This window comes from Procambarus clarkii, chromosome 22 (genome assembly GCF_040958095.1).
Source record: "Procambarus clarkii isolate CNS0578487 chromosome 22, FALCON_Pclarkii_2.0, whole genome shotgun sequence".
Taxonomy (NCBI): domain Eukaryota; kingdom Metazoa; phylum Arthropoda; class Malacostraca; order Decapoda; family Cambaridae; genus Procambarus; species Procambarus clarkii.
The window spans coordinates 46137579-46153900 of NC_091171.1; the positions used below are offsets into that span (position 1 = coordinate 46137579).

The 16322-nt window shown below is 42.9% G+C and overlaps 1 protein-coding gene across 4 annotated transcripts in view; it reads left to right on the forward strand.

Moving 5' to 3' along the window:
- Positions 1–6340: 6340 nt before the first annotated feature.
- wls (Wnt ligand secretion mediator) overlaps positions 6341–16322 on the forward strand; it is a 58884-nt gene continuing 48902 nt past the window's right edge. For all 4 annotated transcript variants that reach the window (XM_045743867.2, XM_069328949.1, XM_069328950.1 and 1 more), the window contains exon 1: positions 6341–6535. In XM_045743867.2, the coding sequence (XP_045599823.1) occupies positions 6430–6535 (106 nt within the window). In that variant the 5' untranslated portion in view covers positions 6341–6429. The remainder of the gene's footprint in view (positions 6536–16322) is intronic.

Consider the following 16322-nt stretch of genomic DNA (forward strand, 5'->3'; position numbering starts at 1 on the left):
CTGAGAAAGCTCACATTATCTCACTTGCACCTTACTCATCACATGTTGAGCCAAATATGTCAACATCTGAGGTTACCTTATCACCATTAATCTCCACTTCAGTCAATCCAACACCAACATCCACCACCACCTCTTCCGTAAATAACTATGATCCATCAACAATGATAATCAAGATAAGTGGGGCAGGACTTCTCTTATTGGCGAGTACAAACAAAATTCTGTCACATTTTCCTTTTACAAACTTACAGGTAAACTAATGGGTCTCGGCCCCGAAGGCTTTGCAAAGCACTTGGTCATCTGTAGCAACATGCGCCCTCTCTAGTCTGCTGCTACTCTAGTTGATGACTTCAATGACTCATTTCCTGTGTTATTAGCAAACATGGAAAAATATGTTGCCAAACTTTGCAGATGCAAGTAACTCCAATTTGTAGAGTGACCAGGTAAATGGCAATGCTAATAAAAATCTATAAAGTACTTGGTCATTCCCTCACTTCCTGAGTGAGCCACCTCATTGGTGGCAATTATATGCTATTTGCCCAAACACTACAGTAGAGCGATTATTATTCTACACTCCCCACCCCTAATCTGTTGAACTGCAAGAGGTGGCCGAGTCTCCTTTCTTATATAAACCATATACTTGTATACCAGGACAAATTCTTAAAACGAACACTTGCCAATGAAGTTATTCTACTACCCTGACATACCACCAGAAGTTTTTCTGTACAAAATATCAAACAAAAAATACAAGAGCAACAAACCTTTCATTCTTATTTTGCGGCACATCGTAGCTTTAACTCCAGGAAGATGACCAAGCTCTGGCTCAAGATAGCATTCTTTGGGGTTAGCAGTGGAGTTATCAAATGGATCGCTGCAGAATGGGTCCAACATGCTGTTGCAGAACCAACACTTTATGCCTGCAAGAAACTTAGTTTTACTTTTATATACAGAACAGAAAAGAGTTGTATATTGCACAGGAGAAATTAGAGCTTTAACTTTCAACATGACAAAGCTAACCTATCAAACCCAACAACATGTCAGTTACATGTATGGGTTACATGGCTTAAACATCATTTCATGTGGACTTTATAAACCATGCCCATTTATTATACTGTACTGTATATGCAATCTCTCTTAATAGATTTAAAAAACAAAAAATTTAAGAGTATAAAATGTAAACAATCAAATTATGTTTTTATTTTGTCTTATGGACAAGACAAACGCACACATAAATACCCACGTCCAGTACTCGCGATAATGTGATCGACTTGCATATAACATTGTCAGTTACAATAATTCGGATCTGTAATTGGCAAACCAAAGTATGTAGCCAGTTTTAACAAATGTATCACCAAGGCAAATTTGAAGAATAGTTATTAAAAATTAGTTTTGTCAGGAACAGGAAGCCTGTGTATACTGCATACTCTATATATACTTTAGACTTTTATCAAAGTCTTCCTCTAAGGTTGAACTACTGATCCTCCTCAGGATGCAAACCTACAACAGTTGCCCAAGAGAAGTTGGGCAACTATTGGGCAAATATAAGTAGTCCCATTAGCCTCATTCCTTTGGGTATGGAGCGGGTTATGAGGGAGAGCATCCAGATGAACATCTTTATTAATAACAACTCCAGTTCTCAGAATATCAGGATTACAGAAAAGACACCCGATCATAATTCCACAGAAGACATTACCGTATGTGCATCGGCAGTTGGGAATAGAGGTGACATGGTCAGGTCAAGAAGGATAAGAGGATTGGATCCAGGGTAGCAGCCTCATTAGTAGTCGAGAGGCAAGTCTTGTCCTAAGCACATACTCAGACCTTGACAAAGCACTCAGGGGGGAGTGAAAGACTTGGTGTAAATGTTTACATAAATTTCACATACTGTACTACATAAGTGCGAGTTATCCTATTATTATTATATACTTTAGAGCTCTTGACAAATGCATTTTTGTTGAATCCTATTAATTTTCATAACTACAGTAATTAAGAGATCCATCACACTCCTAAATTAGCATGTAGCCCAAGCACCTTCACACATGTAATCATGGCTCGAGCCAATATTATTCCAGATAGTCTCGTCAAATGTTATGTATGCCAACTATCCTTCTAGGCCACGGCCCAGGGGCCACGACGCCGCCAAGAAATGAGACTGACAGCAGTATAGCATCGTGACAGGCACCACATAAGCTTACATGAGCACGGTGTGAGGTCACCACACCCTCAGGGCGTCAGGTCACCACACCCTCAGGGCGTCAGGTCACCACACACCCTCAGGGCGTCAGGTCACCACACCCTCAGGGCATCAGGCCTCCATGCACCAGGCAGGTGACGCCCCCGCCCGAACAAAGCTCTGAGCGCCTCATTAACCTGTCCCTCACCACGCCAGCACGTGAGGTGCCTTCCCCAACCTTACCTTTCCTGACCTGGGCGGTGGTGAGAGTAAGGAGTGAGAGGGAGAAGAGGAGGGACGTGTAGAGCAGCATGGTGGTGGTGGTGGTGGTGGTGGTGACGGTGTTGGTGCTGCTCTGGGCTCCCTCACACACGCACACACTCATTCATTCCGCCTCGCCTCAACACACTCACTCATACAATACCATAACTCATTTACTGAAACACAAAACTAATACTCTTTGCTCAAAATTATTATTAGAACATATATTTTGGGGGGTTTCATGGTGTATAGGTGCAGGTTTCAAGCATTTCAAAAGGTCACGTGACCACACCGACCACTCCTGGAAAAATGAATAAATCAAATCTTGTTATATATACTTATTTGTGCATTTAAATATTTACAGAATAACACTATAATGCTGTTAATTCCGTAATCAGAGAAATACAATCAGGAACTCTAAATATATGAAGGTGTTGTCGCCTTAATCAATGTTGTCTAAGGTGCGCATTACGTTTTCTGTGACTCTCACCGGCTTCGGACATGGCGCGTAGTATTGGTTCAAATATTTACAACAAATATATTGTATGAATAAATATTGAAAACTTACTGTTTAAGATTGTACATTGTATAGAGATTATACTAAAGAGAATACTACCATAGTGCATGATATGTCCGTATATCGTAGAGACAGATCTGAGTACACTATATAAAATGAGACGAATTAATTCGTAGATTGTGCAATCTTTTACAATTGCAATACAAGTATAGTGCAAGGAGCTCACTGGGCAAATATTACCTGGAGGCCACTTGATACATCACACACAAGTAATGACATCCCAAATGGATGACTATCTGTAGGCGATTGAAGTTTCTTTTCAGTCGGAACAAAAGGAATATGAGAAATATAATGACTAATATTAATTGTAACTGTTAAGTGTTAACAAAGAAGAAAGACATCGTGAATAGCAATTTGGTGTAGGTCTTCAATATGAAACATTTGGACTGCATATCCAGAGCACACCACTTGAAGCCATATATAGAAAATAATTATTGAACCAACTATATAGTTTATAAAGAAAGATAAATAGACTCTCGATATATGTTATTAAAAAATGAGTCAAACAAAACTTGTGGGAAGTGTTAAATTAGTAGACTGGTAAATGTCAGCATTTCAATTACTGTATCTCTGATGTAAATTAGTAGACTGGTAGATGTCAGCGTTACAATTACTGTATCTCTGATGTAAATTAGTAGACTGGTCGATGTCAGCGTTATAAGTACTGTATCTGATGTAAATTAGTAGATTGATAGATGTCAGCGTTATAAGTACTGTATCTCTGATGTAAATTAGTAGACTGGTAGATGTCAGCGTTACAAGTACTGTATCTCTGATGTAAATTAGTAGATTGGTAGATGTCAGCGTTATAAGTACTGTATCTCTGATGTAAATTAATAGATTGGTAGATGTCAGCGTTATAAGTACTGTATCTCTGATGTAAATTAATAGATTGGTAGATGTCAGCGTTACAAGTACTGTATCTCTGATGTAAAAAATATCAATGTTATGTACTTTCACAACCCCAATGTACTTTAATTATTGTATATAAATAAATAAATATATAAGGGGATCAAGATCAACAGCCTCACGCTAAAGCATTGTATCTTAGACTGCGAAAATGTATATAGGTTTACAGAGATCTAATCTTACATTACATGAAATGGTAAATCTACTGGTATTAAAAAAGTACTTGTAATTCTTGCACTGTATTCATATTTCGCTTCCATAGTAGTTAAAAGAAAGTTTATATGATGAAAGTATAAGTTGTGATGAGTATAAACCGCACCACTTCTATTGCGAACGGGGTGAGAATAGCTTGAGCTACCTCATCCCTTTGTGTGTATTTTACCTCAATAAACTTATTTCAATTTCAACTCTATTGCCCAATAAGTGTTGAAAAATATGATAAGTGTTGAGAAAATGGCGTATACCTACAATATTAGCACATGTAGCAATTACAGTGCTACATTCTGTTAACAGTTATCATTATAATTAAATATAAGGAGTTCATATAAATTATAAAATCCTGGATCAAACAACATCCGCTGAGGTCTCTTAGACTTTTTGTGACCTCAGTAATCCTTTTGTGCTACCGCTCACAGGATGAGTATTGGGTGCACAATAAACTGAGGCTCACAGGATGAGTATGGGGGTGCACAATAAACTGAGGCTCACAGGATGAGTATGGGGTGCACAATAAACTATATGGCTCACAGGATGAGTATTGGGTGCACAATAAACTACGGCTCACAGGATGAGTATTGGGTGCACAATAAACTGAGGCTCACAGGATGAGTATTGGGTGCACAATAAATTACGGCTCACAGGATGAGTATTGGGTGCACAATAAATTACGGCTCACAGGATGAGTATTGGGTTCACAATAAACTGAGGCTTACAGGATGAGTATGGGGTGCACAATAAACTGAGGCTCACAGGATGAGTATTGGGTGCACAATAAATTACGGCTCACAGGATGAGTATTGGGTTCACAATAAACTGAGGCTTACAGGATGAGTATTGGGTGCACAATAAACTGAGGCTCGCAGGATGAGTATTGGGTGCACAATAAACTGAGGGTCGCAGGATGAGTATTGGGTGCACAATAAACTGAGGCTCACAGGATGAGTATTGGGTGCATAATAAACTGAGGCTCGTAGGATGAGTATTGGGTGCACAATAAACTGAGACTCGTAGGATGAGTATTGGGTGCACAATAAACTGAAGCTCACAGGACGAGTATTGGGTGCACAATAAACTGAGGCTCACAGGATGAGTACTGGGTGCATAATAGGCTACCACTCATAGGATGAGTATGGGGTGTATAATAAACTACCGCTCACATGATGAGTATTTGGTGCACAATAGACTACGGCTCACAGGATGAGTATGGGGTGCACAATAAATTACCGCTCACAGGATGAGTATGGGGTGGTATAGGGTGCACAATGAACTACCGCTAACAGGATGAGTATGGGGTGCACAATAAATTACCGCTCACAGGATGAGTATGGGGTACACAATAAACTACCACTCACAGGATGAGTTTGGGGTGGACAATAAACTACCACTCACAGGATGAGTATGGGGTGCACAATAAACTACAGCTCACAGGATGAGTATGGGGTGCACAATAAATTACCTCTCACAGGATGAGTATGTTCACGAGGAGAAAGCACTAAGAAAGTATGACTATATAGTGCTTGGAAGGAATATAAGGACATGGAGCTGGAATATAAGGAAGGAACAGTTCCCAACTATATGGAAGCCACAGTACAAAAAAGATAAAAAAATGATCATCCCAGAACTAAGTCGTCTCTCATGACTGTGTATCGACTGTGTACCTAAGCTGGTTGATGATGATGATGATGATGATGATGATGATGATGATGATGATGATGATGATGATGATGATGATGATGATATAAATAAATAATAAATATGTTTATTCAGGTAAGGTACATACATACAAGTGATGTTACATTAATGGATTGATATATAGATAGAGCTAGTACATACAATGCCTAAAGCCACTATTACGCAATGCGTTTCGGGCAACATGTTCCCGATGATGATGATGATGATGATGATGATGATGATGATGATGATGACGATGATGGTGATGACGATAAGAAGAAGTAGGTTACCTACTCTTCACCATAACCAAAACATTTACTGTAATACCAGGAATAGTTTCAGTCTGGAGTTGCCAGACGTACAGTGAAGTAGACCTAATACTTTGTTAAGATGCAAAAAATTGAAAAGCTCTTATATTTTCAGATTTACTCAAATGTTTAAGAAAACCACACAAATAGCACAGCATAAATCGTTAAGATATATGACAAAGAGTCGCAGTATACAACGTGTTTCCCAGCTGGAGGCATGTCAGTATATCTTGGGGAGCGGCGGAGTGCAGCTGCTGGTATTGATCTCTCCGCTTGACACTCTTGTTGGTTGAGATCAGTCTCTCTCTCCCACTATGGCGGGAGCGATCATTGAAAACCTCAGTGGCCGCAAATTAGGAGTGTTGATTGTCTTCCTGATGATCTGCCAGGTGGTGTGCTTCCTGGTGGGCGCATTGATCGGTGAGTACCGCCAGTCAGGCCCTACAACAAAGGCCGCCACAGGAACCACCAATTTTGGATCGCCTGACCACACAATTTGGGGACTGTCATGGCCCTGTACCTAGTTAAATGATGCCGTGTGCCACCCATCTCGTGGTGTGGCTAGGTAAAGCGAGGGATCCACGTGTAGAACAGGCGACAGGTGAGGGGAGAGGGAGGTATGTCTCGCATCATGGCAGAGATGAGCTGGGATGCTGTGAGTGCTCTCCGGGATGTCTCGCAGCATCACTTAGACCAGCGCCTACAGGGTTATGCCAGCCTCATGTTTTTTTGTTGTACTCTTGTTCTACATCTTTTAATATATAATAGAGACATGAAGATTAACCCTTGACGGGTACGACGGGGCGCGTCCCGTCCCTCGATCAGCGTCGACCCCTGAATCAACAAAATCTTGTAATTTACCTGAGAGCCACTAATACAAGTGGCCTTGAACAATTTAATATATAAATTGCCTACTCTCAACAATAAATTGTAACACTACAGGTATTAAGAATCTTCATTGGGTTTCATATGAACAGGAGGGTTGGTGTGATAATTCGTTTCCCCGGTCTGCTGAAATCTCCCAAATTTATCCAGCAGTTATACGTAATATTCTTTTAAGTATAGTATTCTGATAATTACATTTTAGTATACTATATATTAAACTCGAGTATATAATAATGCTGTGATTATGGGAATATCGTTGCTTTGGTAGTCAAGTGTAATTTAATAATTATTTTCATTTTGTAAGTGATCATACTGTACATAGTAGGCCTATGATGGATAAATTTTAGTACCTGTACTGTACCGTAAGTACAACAAAGCTAAAAATCAATTGACATTTTGGGTTAAGCTTAACCCAAAATGTGGGTTAAGGGCGCCTGTCTGACAGCTGAGTGGACAGCGCTTCGGATTCGTAGTTCTGAAGTTCTGGGTTCGATCTCCGGTGGAGACAGAAACAAATAGGCAAAATGATTCTTTCATCCTGATGCCCCCTGTTACTTAGCAGTAAATAGATACCTGGGAGTTAGACAGCTGCTGGGGCTGCTTCCTGGGGGGGGGGGGGGTGTAACAAAAAGGTCTGGTCTAGGACTGGGCAGCGGGGACTCTAAGCCCCGAAAACAATTCAGGATAACCTCAAGATAAATGTTTGGTTATAATTGGTTATAAATAATGCAGTTTAGGGTAACTTACAGGGTACTAAGATTAATGGGGGGGGACTTTTGACAAGCTGCTGTCTTCTTATCCCCATTGAAGGAATGGGAAAATAGTCATTGGATAATTAAGGTAAATACCTTTTAAGCTAATATTAAAGAATATTTATGCTAGGTTAATATTTAGTGCAGTGTTCCCTAGATTTTTTCTTGAGTAAGAACTGATAAAAAACAATGCACGCTAGTAGCTTTGCAATAATGTAACATGCATGCCAAAATTCTAACAAATCTCATTGTGTATTTTTTTAAATCCTTAAATAAGTAGAAAAAATAAACTTACCTGCTTGCAAAAATTAACAATAAACATTATTAAAGTACCGTAGCTCATTAGTAGTACAGTATTTACTATAGAAGTGGCACCCGTGTACAATGCCTAAGGTTTTGTGATAACTTTGGTGCATACTGTAATGTACTTATTTGCTTTTAATATTATGTTTTATACAGTGAATACTTAGTCATATGGATAAAAGCACTACGCTACACACAGAAATCACAATAACGTGATGCATCAATGAACAAATCCACAAGGGCCGTGACGAGGATTCGAACCTACGTCCGAGATAATCCCAGATGCTGCCTTAATCGACTGAGCTACAACATGGTCAAGAGTTGAAACCAGAAGTTGTACCTAACTTACTTGGATCCTGTATCCTCTCCGAGACACAAACCAGGATTTTACACAATTTTCCCTTTTTTTTTTTCCCATCACAATTTTCCCAATTTTCCCAATAAGTAAGTTCTACCTCTTCGCCCTTAGGGTGAAGAGGTAGAACGGCCTATTGACATAGCTTGAGTGCATGGGGGGAGTTGTGTAAAACCCTGGTTTGTGTCTCGGAGAGGTTGCAAGATCCAAGTAAGTTAGGTACCGTACAACTTCTGGTTTCAACTCTTTTTGACCATGTCGTTGCTCAGTCGATTAAGGCAGTGTCTGGGATTATCTCGGACGTAGGTTCGAATCCTGGTCATGGCCCTTGTGGATTTATTCATAAAAGCACTATACAGTATTAAGTTCTCATGCAAATTTTATATTTTTTGCCAGATTTGTATCTCAATCTTACTAATATAAGAAAAAACTTATGGGAAAGGAAAAGAAATTTAAAAGGATGGTAGGTAGGAGACAAACTATTAATTTTGCCTCTGCATGTCAAGAAACCTTTAGATATCAATAAACTTTTATTGCCAGTGTATAGAAAATAGGGACAAGTCAGTAAATAGTAGGGAGGGTTTTATCCTATTTGACATAATGTGATAATACACAAACTTACATTAAAGCTGAATGCTATTTTAAAACCATTCTACATTTCAAAATACTGTACACCAATTTTAAACTCGCAATTTGGTTTCCCTCAGTTGGGAACAGGAAGCCTGTTTGGTTTGTTGAGGTCCTCTTGAGCCAACTGCTGACCTTCCTGGTGGTACAGTCAAGTTTATTCTTGACTTGCAATCAGTAATGCCACTTTTGAATACATGGATGGTGAAATACTAAAGAAATTGTTCACGACCATTGTTAGACCAAAGCTGGAATATGCAGCGGTTGTATGGCAAACCACTCTTCAACTGTAACCTGACTATCCTGACAACTGCACCATCATTTTATAAGTTGTTAAAGTACACAAAGCTAAAAAAAACTGAAACTAGCAGAAAAATTTAAATTCAAGAAAAAATGTGCTCTGATGTGGAACAGTTTTGCCAATTTTTGAAGTAATTTTTCCAGACATGGGGCTTGGGGGAACTTGGAAAAATAAAACATTGTATTGGTACTATAAACATAATGTTGGGCACAGTACCTTGCATCGTGCAAATAATTTTCCATGTGTAACTATCTAAGTTTAATTACCTAAGTGTAGTTACAGGATGAGAGCTACGCTTGTGGTGTCCCGTCTTCCCAGCACTTTGTAATATGACGCTTTGAAACTACTGCCGGTTTTGGCCCTCCATCTTCTCGCCTAACTTGTTCCAACCGTCTACCACTCTGTTGGTAGACGGTTGCGAAAGTGAATTTTCTTATTTTTTCGGCAGCTTTGTTTAGTTAGTTTAAATCTATGACCTCTCTTTTCTTGAAGTTCCAAGTGTCAGGAATTCTTCCCTATCAATTTTATTGATTCCTGTTGCTATTTTATATGTAGTGGTCATATCATGATCATATATATGTAGTTTTCTTCTATCTTCTAGTTTTGGCATATTTAATGCCTCTCATCTCTTCTCATAGCTCTTGTCCTTATGTTCTGGGAGCCATTTAGTCATTGCACCTTTTCCAGTTTGTTGATGTGCTTAAGATATGGGCACCATACAACTGCTGCATATTGCAGCTTTGGTTTAACAATGGTCGTGAACAATTTCTTTAGTATTTCACTATCCATGTATTTAAAAGCAATTCTGAAATTGGAAAGTGTAGCACAGGCTTTTCACACGATGTCCTTTATTGTCCTCGGGTGATAATTTTCTTTCTAGAACCACCCCTAGATCTCTATCAGAATTGTTTAAAGATTTTTCACATAATTTATAGGTTGTGTATGTTCTATTCTACATTCCATAACATGGCATTTATTCACATTAATTAAATTCCATTTACCACATGGTGCTCAATACACTTGTTTTGTCTAGGTCTTCTTGAAGGGTGGGACAGTTGTCTTAAGTTTCTTATCCTTCCTAGTGTCTTAACATTATCAGCAAATATGTTCATATACAGTAATTCTGTATTCCATCTGGGAGGTCGTTTATGTAGACAGTGAACATGTCGTACTCCATGCATGACATTTCTCCAGTTCAATACATTGCCTCTGATTACTGCCCTCATTTTTCTGTCGGAAAATTTTTCATCCATGTTAGATGTTTCCCTGTCATTCCTCTAGAAAGTTCCAGTTTCCAGAACAACCTGTATATGGAACTCTGTCAAAAACCTATTTTAGGTTCAAATAGATGCAATCAACCCAACCATCTGTTTCCTGTAAAGTCTTTGTGGCTCTATCATAGAAACTGAGTAAATTCATTGCTCAGGATCTTCCAGATCAAAAACCATACTGACTGTCTGTTATTATAATACAGTATAATTTTTGTCCAGGTGTTCTACCCATTTAGTTTAAATTATTTTTTAAAATATTTTAACTACTACACTTGAGTGATACAGGTCTATAATTGAGGGGGGTGGGGGGGTCTTCCCTGCTGCCATTTTTGAAGATTGGAACTGTGTTAGCCTCTTTCCATATATCTGCTAGGACTTTTGTACACAGGGATGCCTGAAAAATAAGTTGAAGTGGAATGCTGAGCTCAGGTGCACATTCTCTCAGAACCCATGGTGAGACTCCATGTGGACCAACTGCTTTGTTCTTCTTTGGCTCCTTGAGGATTTTTTCCACTTTGTCTCCAGACACCTCTGTGTACATACTCTGCGTTTCTCTGGAATTCTTATTGTGTCTAGTTCTCTGAAGATTTCATTTTGCACAAGCACACTTTGGAACTGTTCATTTAATGTTTCACACATTTCCTTTTAATTTTCTGTGAATCTGTTTCTCATTTTCAACCTTGGAATATTATCCTTTACCTGCAATTTGCTTTTGATGAATTTATAGAATAGGACTGATTCTGTTTTACGTTTGTCCCGCTATACGTTTCTTAAGTTTTTTCTGCCTCTCTCCTCACTGCCGTACACACAATCAGTGTGAGTGCATATTGCTGACTCTTCAGTTAGACCATCTCTTGCCAAACCCTTTCCTTGTGACAGATGTCTTCCTGCTTACTGTAGCCATTCTATGTGTTCGACTTTATCAGGGTATAGATGTCTTTTTTTTTTTTAATGTGTAGATAAGTCTTATGATCATTAGATAATGTGTATAGAAACAGTGATTATGCATTAAAGTTAAAAAGATTATTTTTTAACAAGGAAATCTACTGAAAATGCTATTTCATATACAGTATTGTAATATGATTTTTTTTTTATCTAAGCCCATATTGTTAGTAATTAAATAAATGACTGTAGCCTGTAGTTGAAGCCAATGACACTCAAGGGGTGGAAAGTTTTGGCAGAGCATTTCCTCTACCTTCTCAAGATCAGAAATAATTTTTGTATGCCTTATTTTGTACAAAGTTCTAAAGCAAATTTAAGTATTGTTGGTCTTGGGTATTAACATGTGTTGGAGGTGGACAGGATAAATATATATTTTGATAAGTTAGTGTTTTTTGTTTTTAAATTGGCTAAAATATTGATTTCCCAACTTAATGATAAAGTTCAGGATGTAAGATATAAAAATACAATTAGTAAACCTCTAGTTTGTTATAATTTTGTTACTGGACTAAACTACAAATAAGCTAACAGATTGTTCAAGAAATTCAACAAAAGATACAGATTTTGAAGAGGGCATTATGTAAAAATAATTAGGGGAAATGGATCATGGATAATGGGGTAATACGTAAAAATAAATGATTAGATTTCTGTGGGAGTGTGGGGGGAGTGGAGGGTGTGGGGGAGTGGAGAGTGTGGGGGATAAGTGGGGGTGTTGGGGGGGGGGGGAGAGTGAGAGTGTTTGGGGGGGGGTGAGAGTGTTTGGGGGGGGGGAGAGTGGAAGAGTTTGGGGGGGGGGGAATGTGAGGGAAGGAGGGGTCTATCTTGAGGTTATCTTGCGATGATTTTGGGGCTTAAGTGTCCGTCCACCATATGATCAGACAATCCAGGAGCTCCATGAACTCCCGAACATACAGCCACTAAACATCAGACTGCAGCACCAAGCCATCAGGGTGTGGAACACCATCGAAATGTTAGAGGACCCAATGTTAGAAAGATTGCTCCAAGATGAGACGCCCCGCTCCCACAGCTTATGGCCCAAGAGCCTCGATTCACTAGAGGAAAACCGCGCCCCACAGTACATAATTCCCAGATGAAATACTGACCAGATATTCTTCACCCATAATTGAAAAATTGAGTATGTATATGTATGTATGTATGTATATATGTGTATGTATGAACAACTCGATAAATAAAATGTATGAACAACTCGATAAATAATAATAATAAAATAAACAGCCTTAAACAGAACAACATGTGTGGAAGCAACTGGGAGTGTGTATATATGAATGCTACTCAGGATTCATCTATAGACATCCATATATGGTGAAACACATGTGAAGAACCTCTCACACACTCACAGCTCCCTGACAAGAGGGAGCCAGCTTAGCTTAGCTGCCAACACCCACACATCGTGTCAGCAAGGCGGACAGCCCACCTGCTTTCATACCTCTCACTGTATTTCCCACTAATATACTGTACTTACTTCCCTTCAACTATGCCTCTCCATCCTCTTTACTCCAAAAAAAAGTGTCCCCGCGGCCAGGTCCTCGACTAGGCCTCACCCCCAGGAAGCAGCCCGTAGCAGGTGTCTAACTCCCAGGTAACAGGGGCATCAGGGTGAAAGAAACATTTTGCCCATTTGTCTCCGCCTCCACCGGGGATCGAACCCGGAACCTTAGGACTATGAATCCAAAGCGCTGTCCACCCAGCTGTCTGGGACCCCTACCCAGCTGTCAGGCTCCACCTACCCAGCTGTCAGGCTTGGGGGCCGGTCGGCCGAGCGGACAGCACGCGGCACTTGTGATCCTGTCGTCCTGGGTTCGATCCCGGGCGCCGGCGAGAAACAATGGGCAGAGTTTCTTTCACCCTATTTCACTGTTACCTAGCAGTAAATTAGGTACCTGGGTGTTAAGTCAGCTGTCACGGGCTGCTTCCTGGGGGTGGAGGCCTGGTCGAGGACCGGGCCGCGGGGACACTTTAAAAAAAAAAAAAAAAAAAAAAAAAAAAAAGCCCCGAAATCATCTCAAGATAACCTCAAGATAACCTACCCCTACCCAGCTGTCAGGCGCCCCTTAAGAATACCTTACCTCAAGGTATGGTATCCCTGCAGGAATGTTACATGACTCCATAGTTTGTTTACATTGTACTGTGGGAAGGCGGAGAAATGTTTACATTTATGGCATCACATCCTCCAAAACACAAAGACGGTACACCATAAACTGACCATTGATGCTGCCATCCCCGCCCCTGGCCGCGCCGCCTTTCCCCCGCCCCTGGTCGCGCCGCCTTTCCCCCCCCGCCCCTAGTCGCGCCGCCTTTCCCCTGCCCCTGGTCGCGCTGCCTTTCCCCCGCCCCTGGCCGCGCCGCCTTTCCCCCGCCCCTGGCCGCGCCTCTTCCTCCGCCGCGCCGCCTTTCCCCTGGCCGGCCGCGCCGCCTTTCCCCCGCCCCTGGCCGGCCGCGCCGCCTTTCCCCCGCCCCTGGCCGGCCGCGCCGCCTTTCCCAGGCCCCTGGCCGGCCCCGCGCCGCCTTTCCCCCGCCCCTGGCCGGCCCCGCGCCGCCTTTCCCCCGCCCCTGGCCGGCCCCGCGCCGCCTTTCCCCGGCCCCTGGCCGGCCGCGCCGCCTTTCCCCCGCCCCTGGCCGGCCGCGCCGCCTTTCCCCCGCCCCTGGCCGGCCGCGCCGCCTTTCCCCCGCCCCTGGCCGGCCGCGCCGCCTTTCCCCCGCCCCTGGCCGGCCCCGCGCCGCCTTTCCCCCGCCCCTGGCCGGCCCCCCCGCCTTTCCCCCGCCCCTGGCCGGCCCCCCCCGCCCCTGGCTGGCCCCCCCCGCCCCTGGCTGGCCCCCCCCCCCGCCTTTCCCCCGCCCCTGGCCGGCCGCGCCGCCTTTCCCCCGCCCCTGGCCGGCCGCGCCTCCTTTCCCCCGCCCCTGGCCGGCCGCGCCGCCTTTCCCCCGCCCTTAGCCGGCCGCGCCGCCTTTCCCCCGCCCCTGGCCGGCCGCCTTTCCCCCGCCCCTGGCCGGCCGCGCCGCCTTTCCCCCGCCCCTGGCCGGCCGCGCCGCCTTTCTCCCGCCCCTGACCGTCCGCGCCGCCTTTTCCCCGCCCCTGGCCGTCCGCGCCGCCTTTCCCCCGCCCCTGGCCGGCCGCGCCGCCTTTTCCCCGCCCCTGGCCGGCCCCCCCCCCGCCTTTCCCCCGCCCCTGGCCGGCCCCCCCCCCCGCCTTTTCCCCGCCCCTGGCCGGCCCCCCCCCTCGCCCCCCCCCCCCCCACCCCTCGCCCCCCCCCCCCCACCCCTCGCCGGCCTGTCGGAAAATCCGACACCATTTAATAATATCATACAGGCAGATAATATTGCTGTGTTGTATACACAAGTTAACCCATAGAAAATGTAACTTGTAGTGGAATTTCCGTCTATAGAAAACGGGATATCATTACCACATACTATTATAAATTCACCACCTATTATGGTGGGAATTATTCTTAAATACATTAGTCTTTGGACTTTACCATCATAAAAACATCTCATATAAATTAACTTAACACTTTCGCGCTCTCGGCGAAGGTCAGGGAGCCAACCGTATGTGCGCGCGGCGTTTTTATCGCTTAAGCGTAAAAACAAAAATGTGTATACTCTTTTTACTCTTCTGACCTTAGTTCTCTTGCTACGTATTTCATTTTGGTACCAACGTGTTCGCAATAAAATTCTCTAGAAGAACATCAGTAAAAAAAGTCACGAAAGCTATAGAGATACCAGCACGAAATAAATAACTACGAAGACGAGTCGCCGTGAGCGCCCAACAGCAACAAAATGTTTTTACTCTTGGGATTATTATCACCTCTACAATTGTCCTACAGCCTTAATTTTGGTATCAATGGACTCCCAATGAAATTCCCAACACGGTGATATGAATATAATCGTAGAATAATGGTCGCGGCCCACCCGCGTAACGGTGACCGGACGACACATGCGCGAAACGTTGCTTTGAAAGTTTATACTTATTTCACTGTTCTGATATTATTATTGTATGTATGTCATTCATTTTTGTGGCAATGTTTTCGCAATAGAATGTTCTATGAGCTAAATTATACTACACAAACTTGGACCAAATAGGTGTACTTACCAAGGGAAGGCCGGTTGTGGAACAGTAAGTTGAGCATTTGTTCTTCACTCCACCTTCTTCAGGTTCTTCATTCCTGAAGTTGCTCAACAGATGGTTTGTAGGTGGAGTGAAGCTGTTGCGGGTGGTTACTTCTTCACCACCCAATACACCGTTTTCCTGTGGTAATTGGTGTAGCAGGAAATAACACAGAGTGCAACACCACAGGTCCTGCATCCTATGTTCGTGTCCTTCCTTTTACCGGACCGTGCACATACATGACACTTGAGACGTTTGGGCAGTCTGTAAATTTCATGTTTCAGTTTTGTGTTCATGCGATTTTCTGAATCAACAATAGGGCCAGGTCTTCTCGCTGGAGGTGAAACATTTGCAGGAGAGTCAGATTCATCTGACAAAACAGTTTCGTCAACTGGCAGTGTGGCAGACATGTCGGGTTCAGATTCGGTGTCTGCTTCATCTTGAGGTGGTGTAGTGAACAAAGGCCGCCTCACACCAGATGGTCCGGGAGTTGGCATGGCGTCAGCATTGGCAGGAGCTGTGTCATCATTTATGTCTGGAGCGTGCCGCAAGTGTTGAGATGATGATGATGTTTTAGGCCACTCCTCTGTGTCCCAGTTCAATAGGGCCCAGATTGCCACTTCGTGGAACTGTAGCAATGTTAGCTTTTTT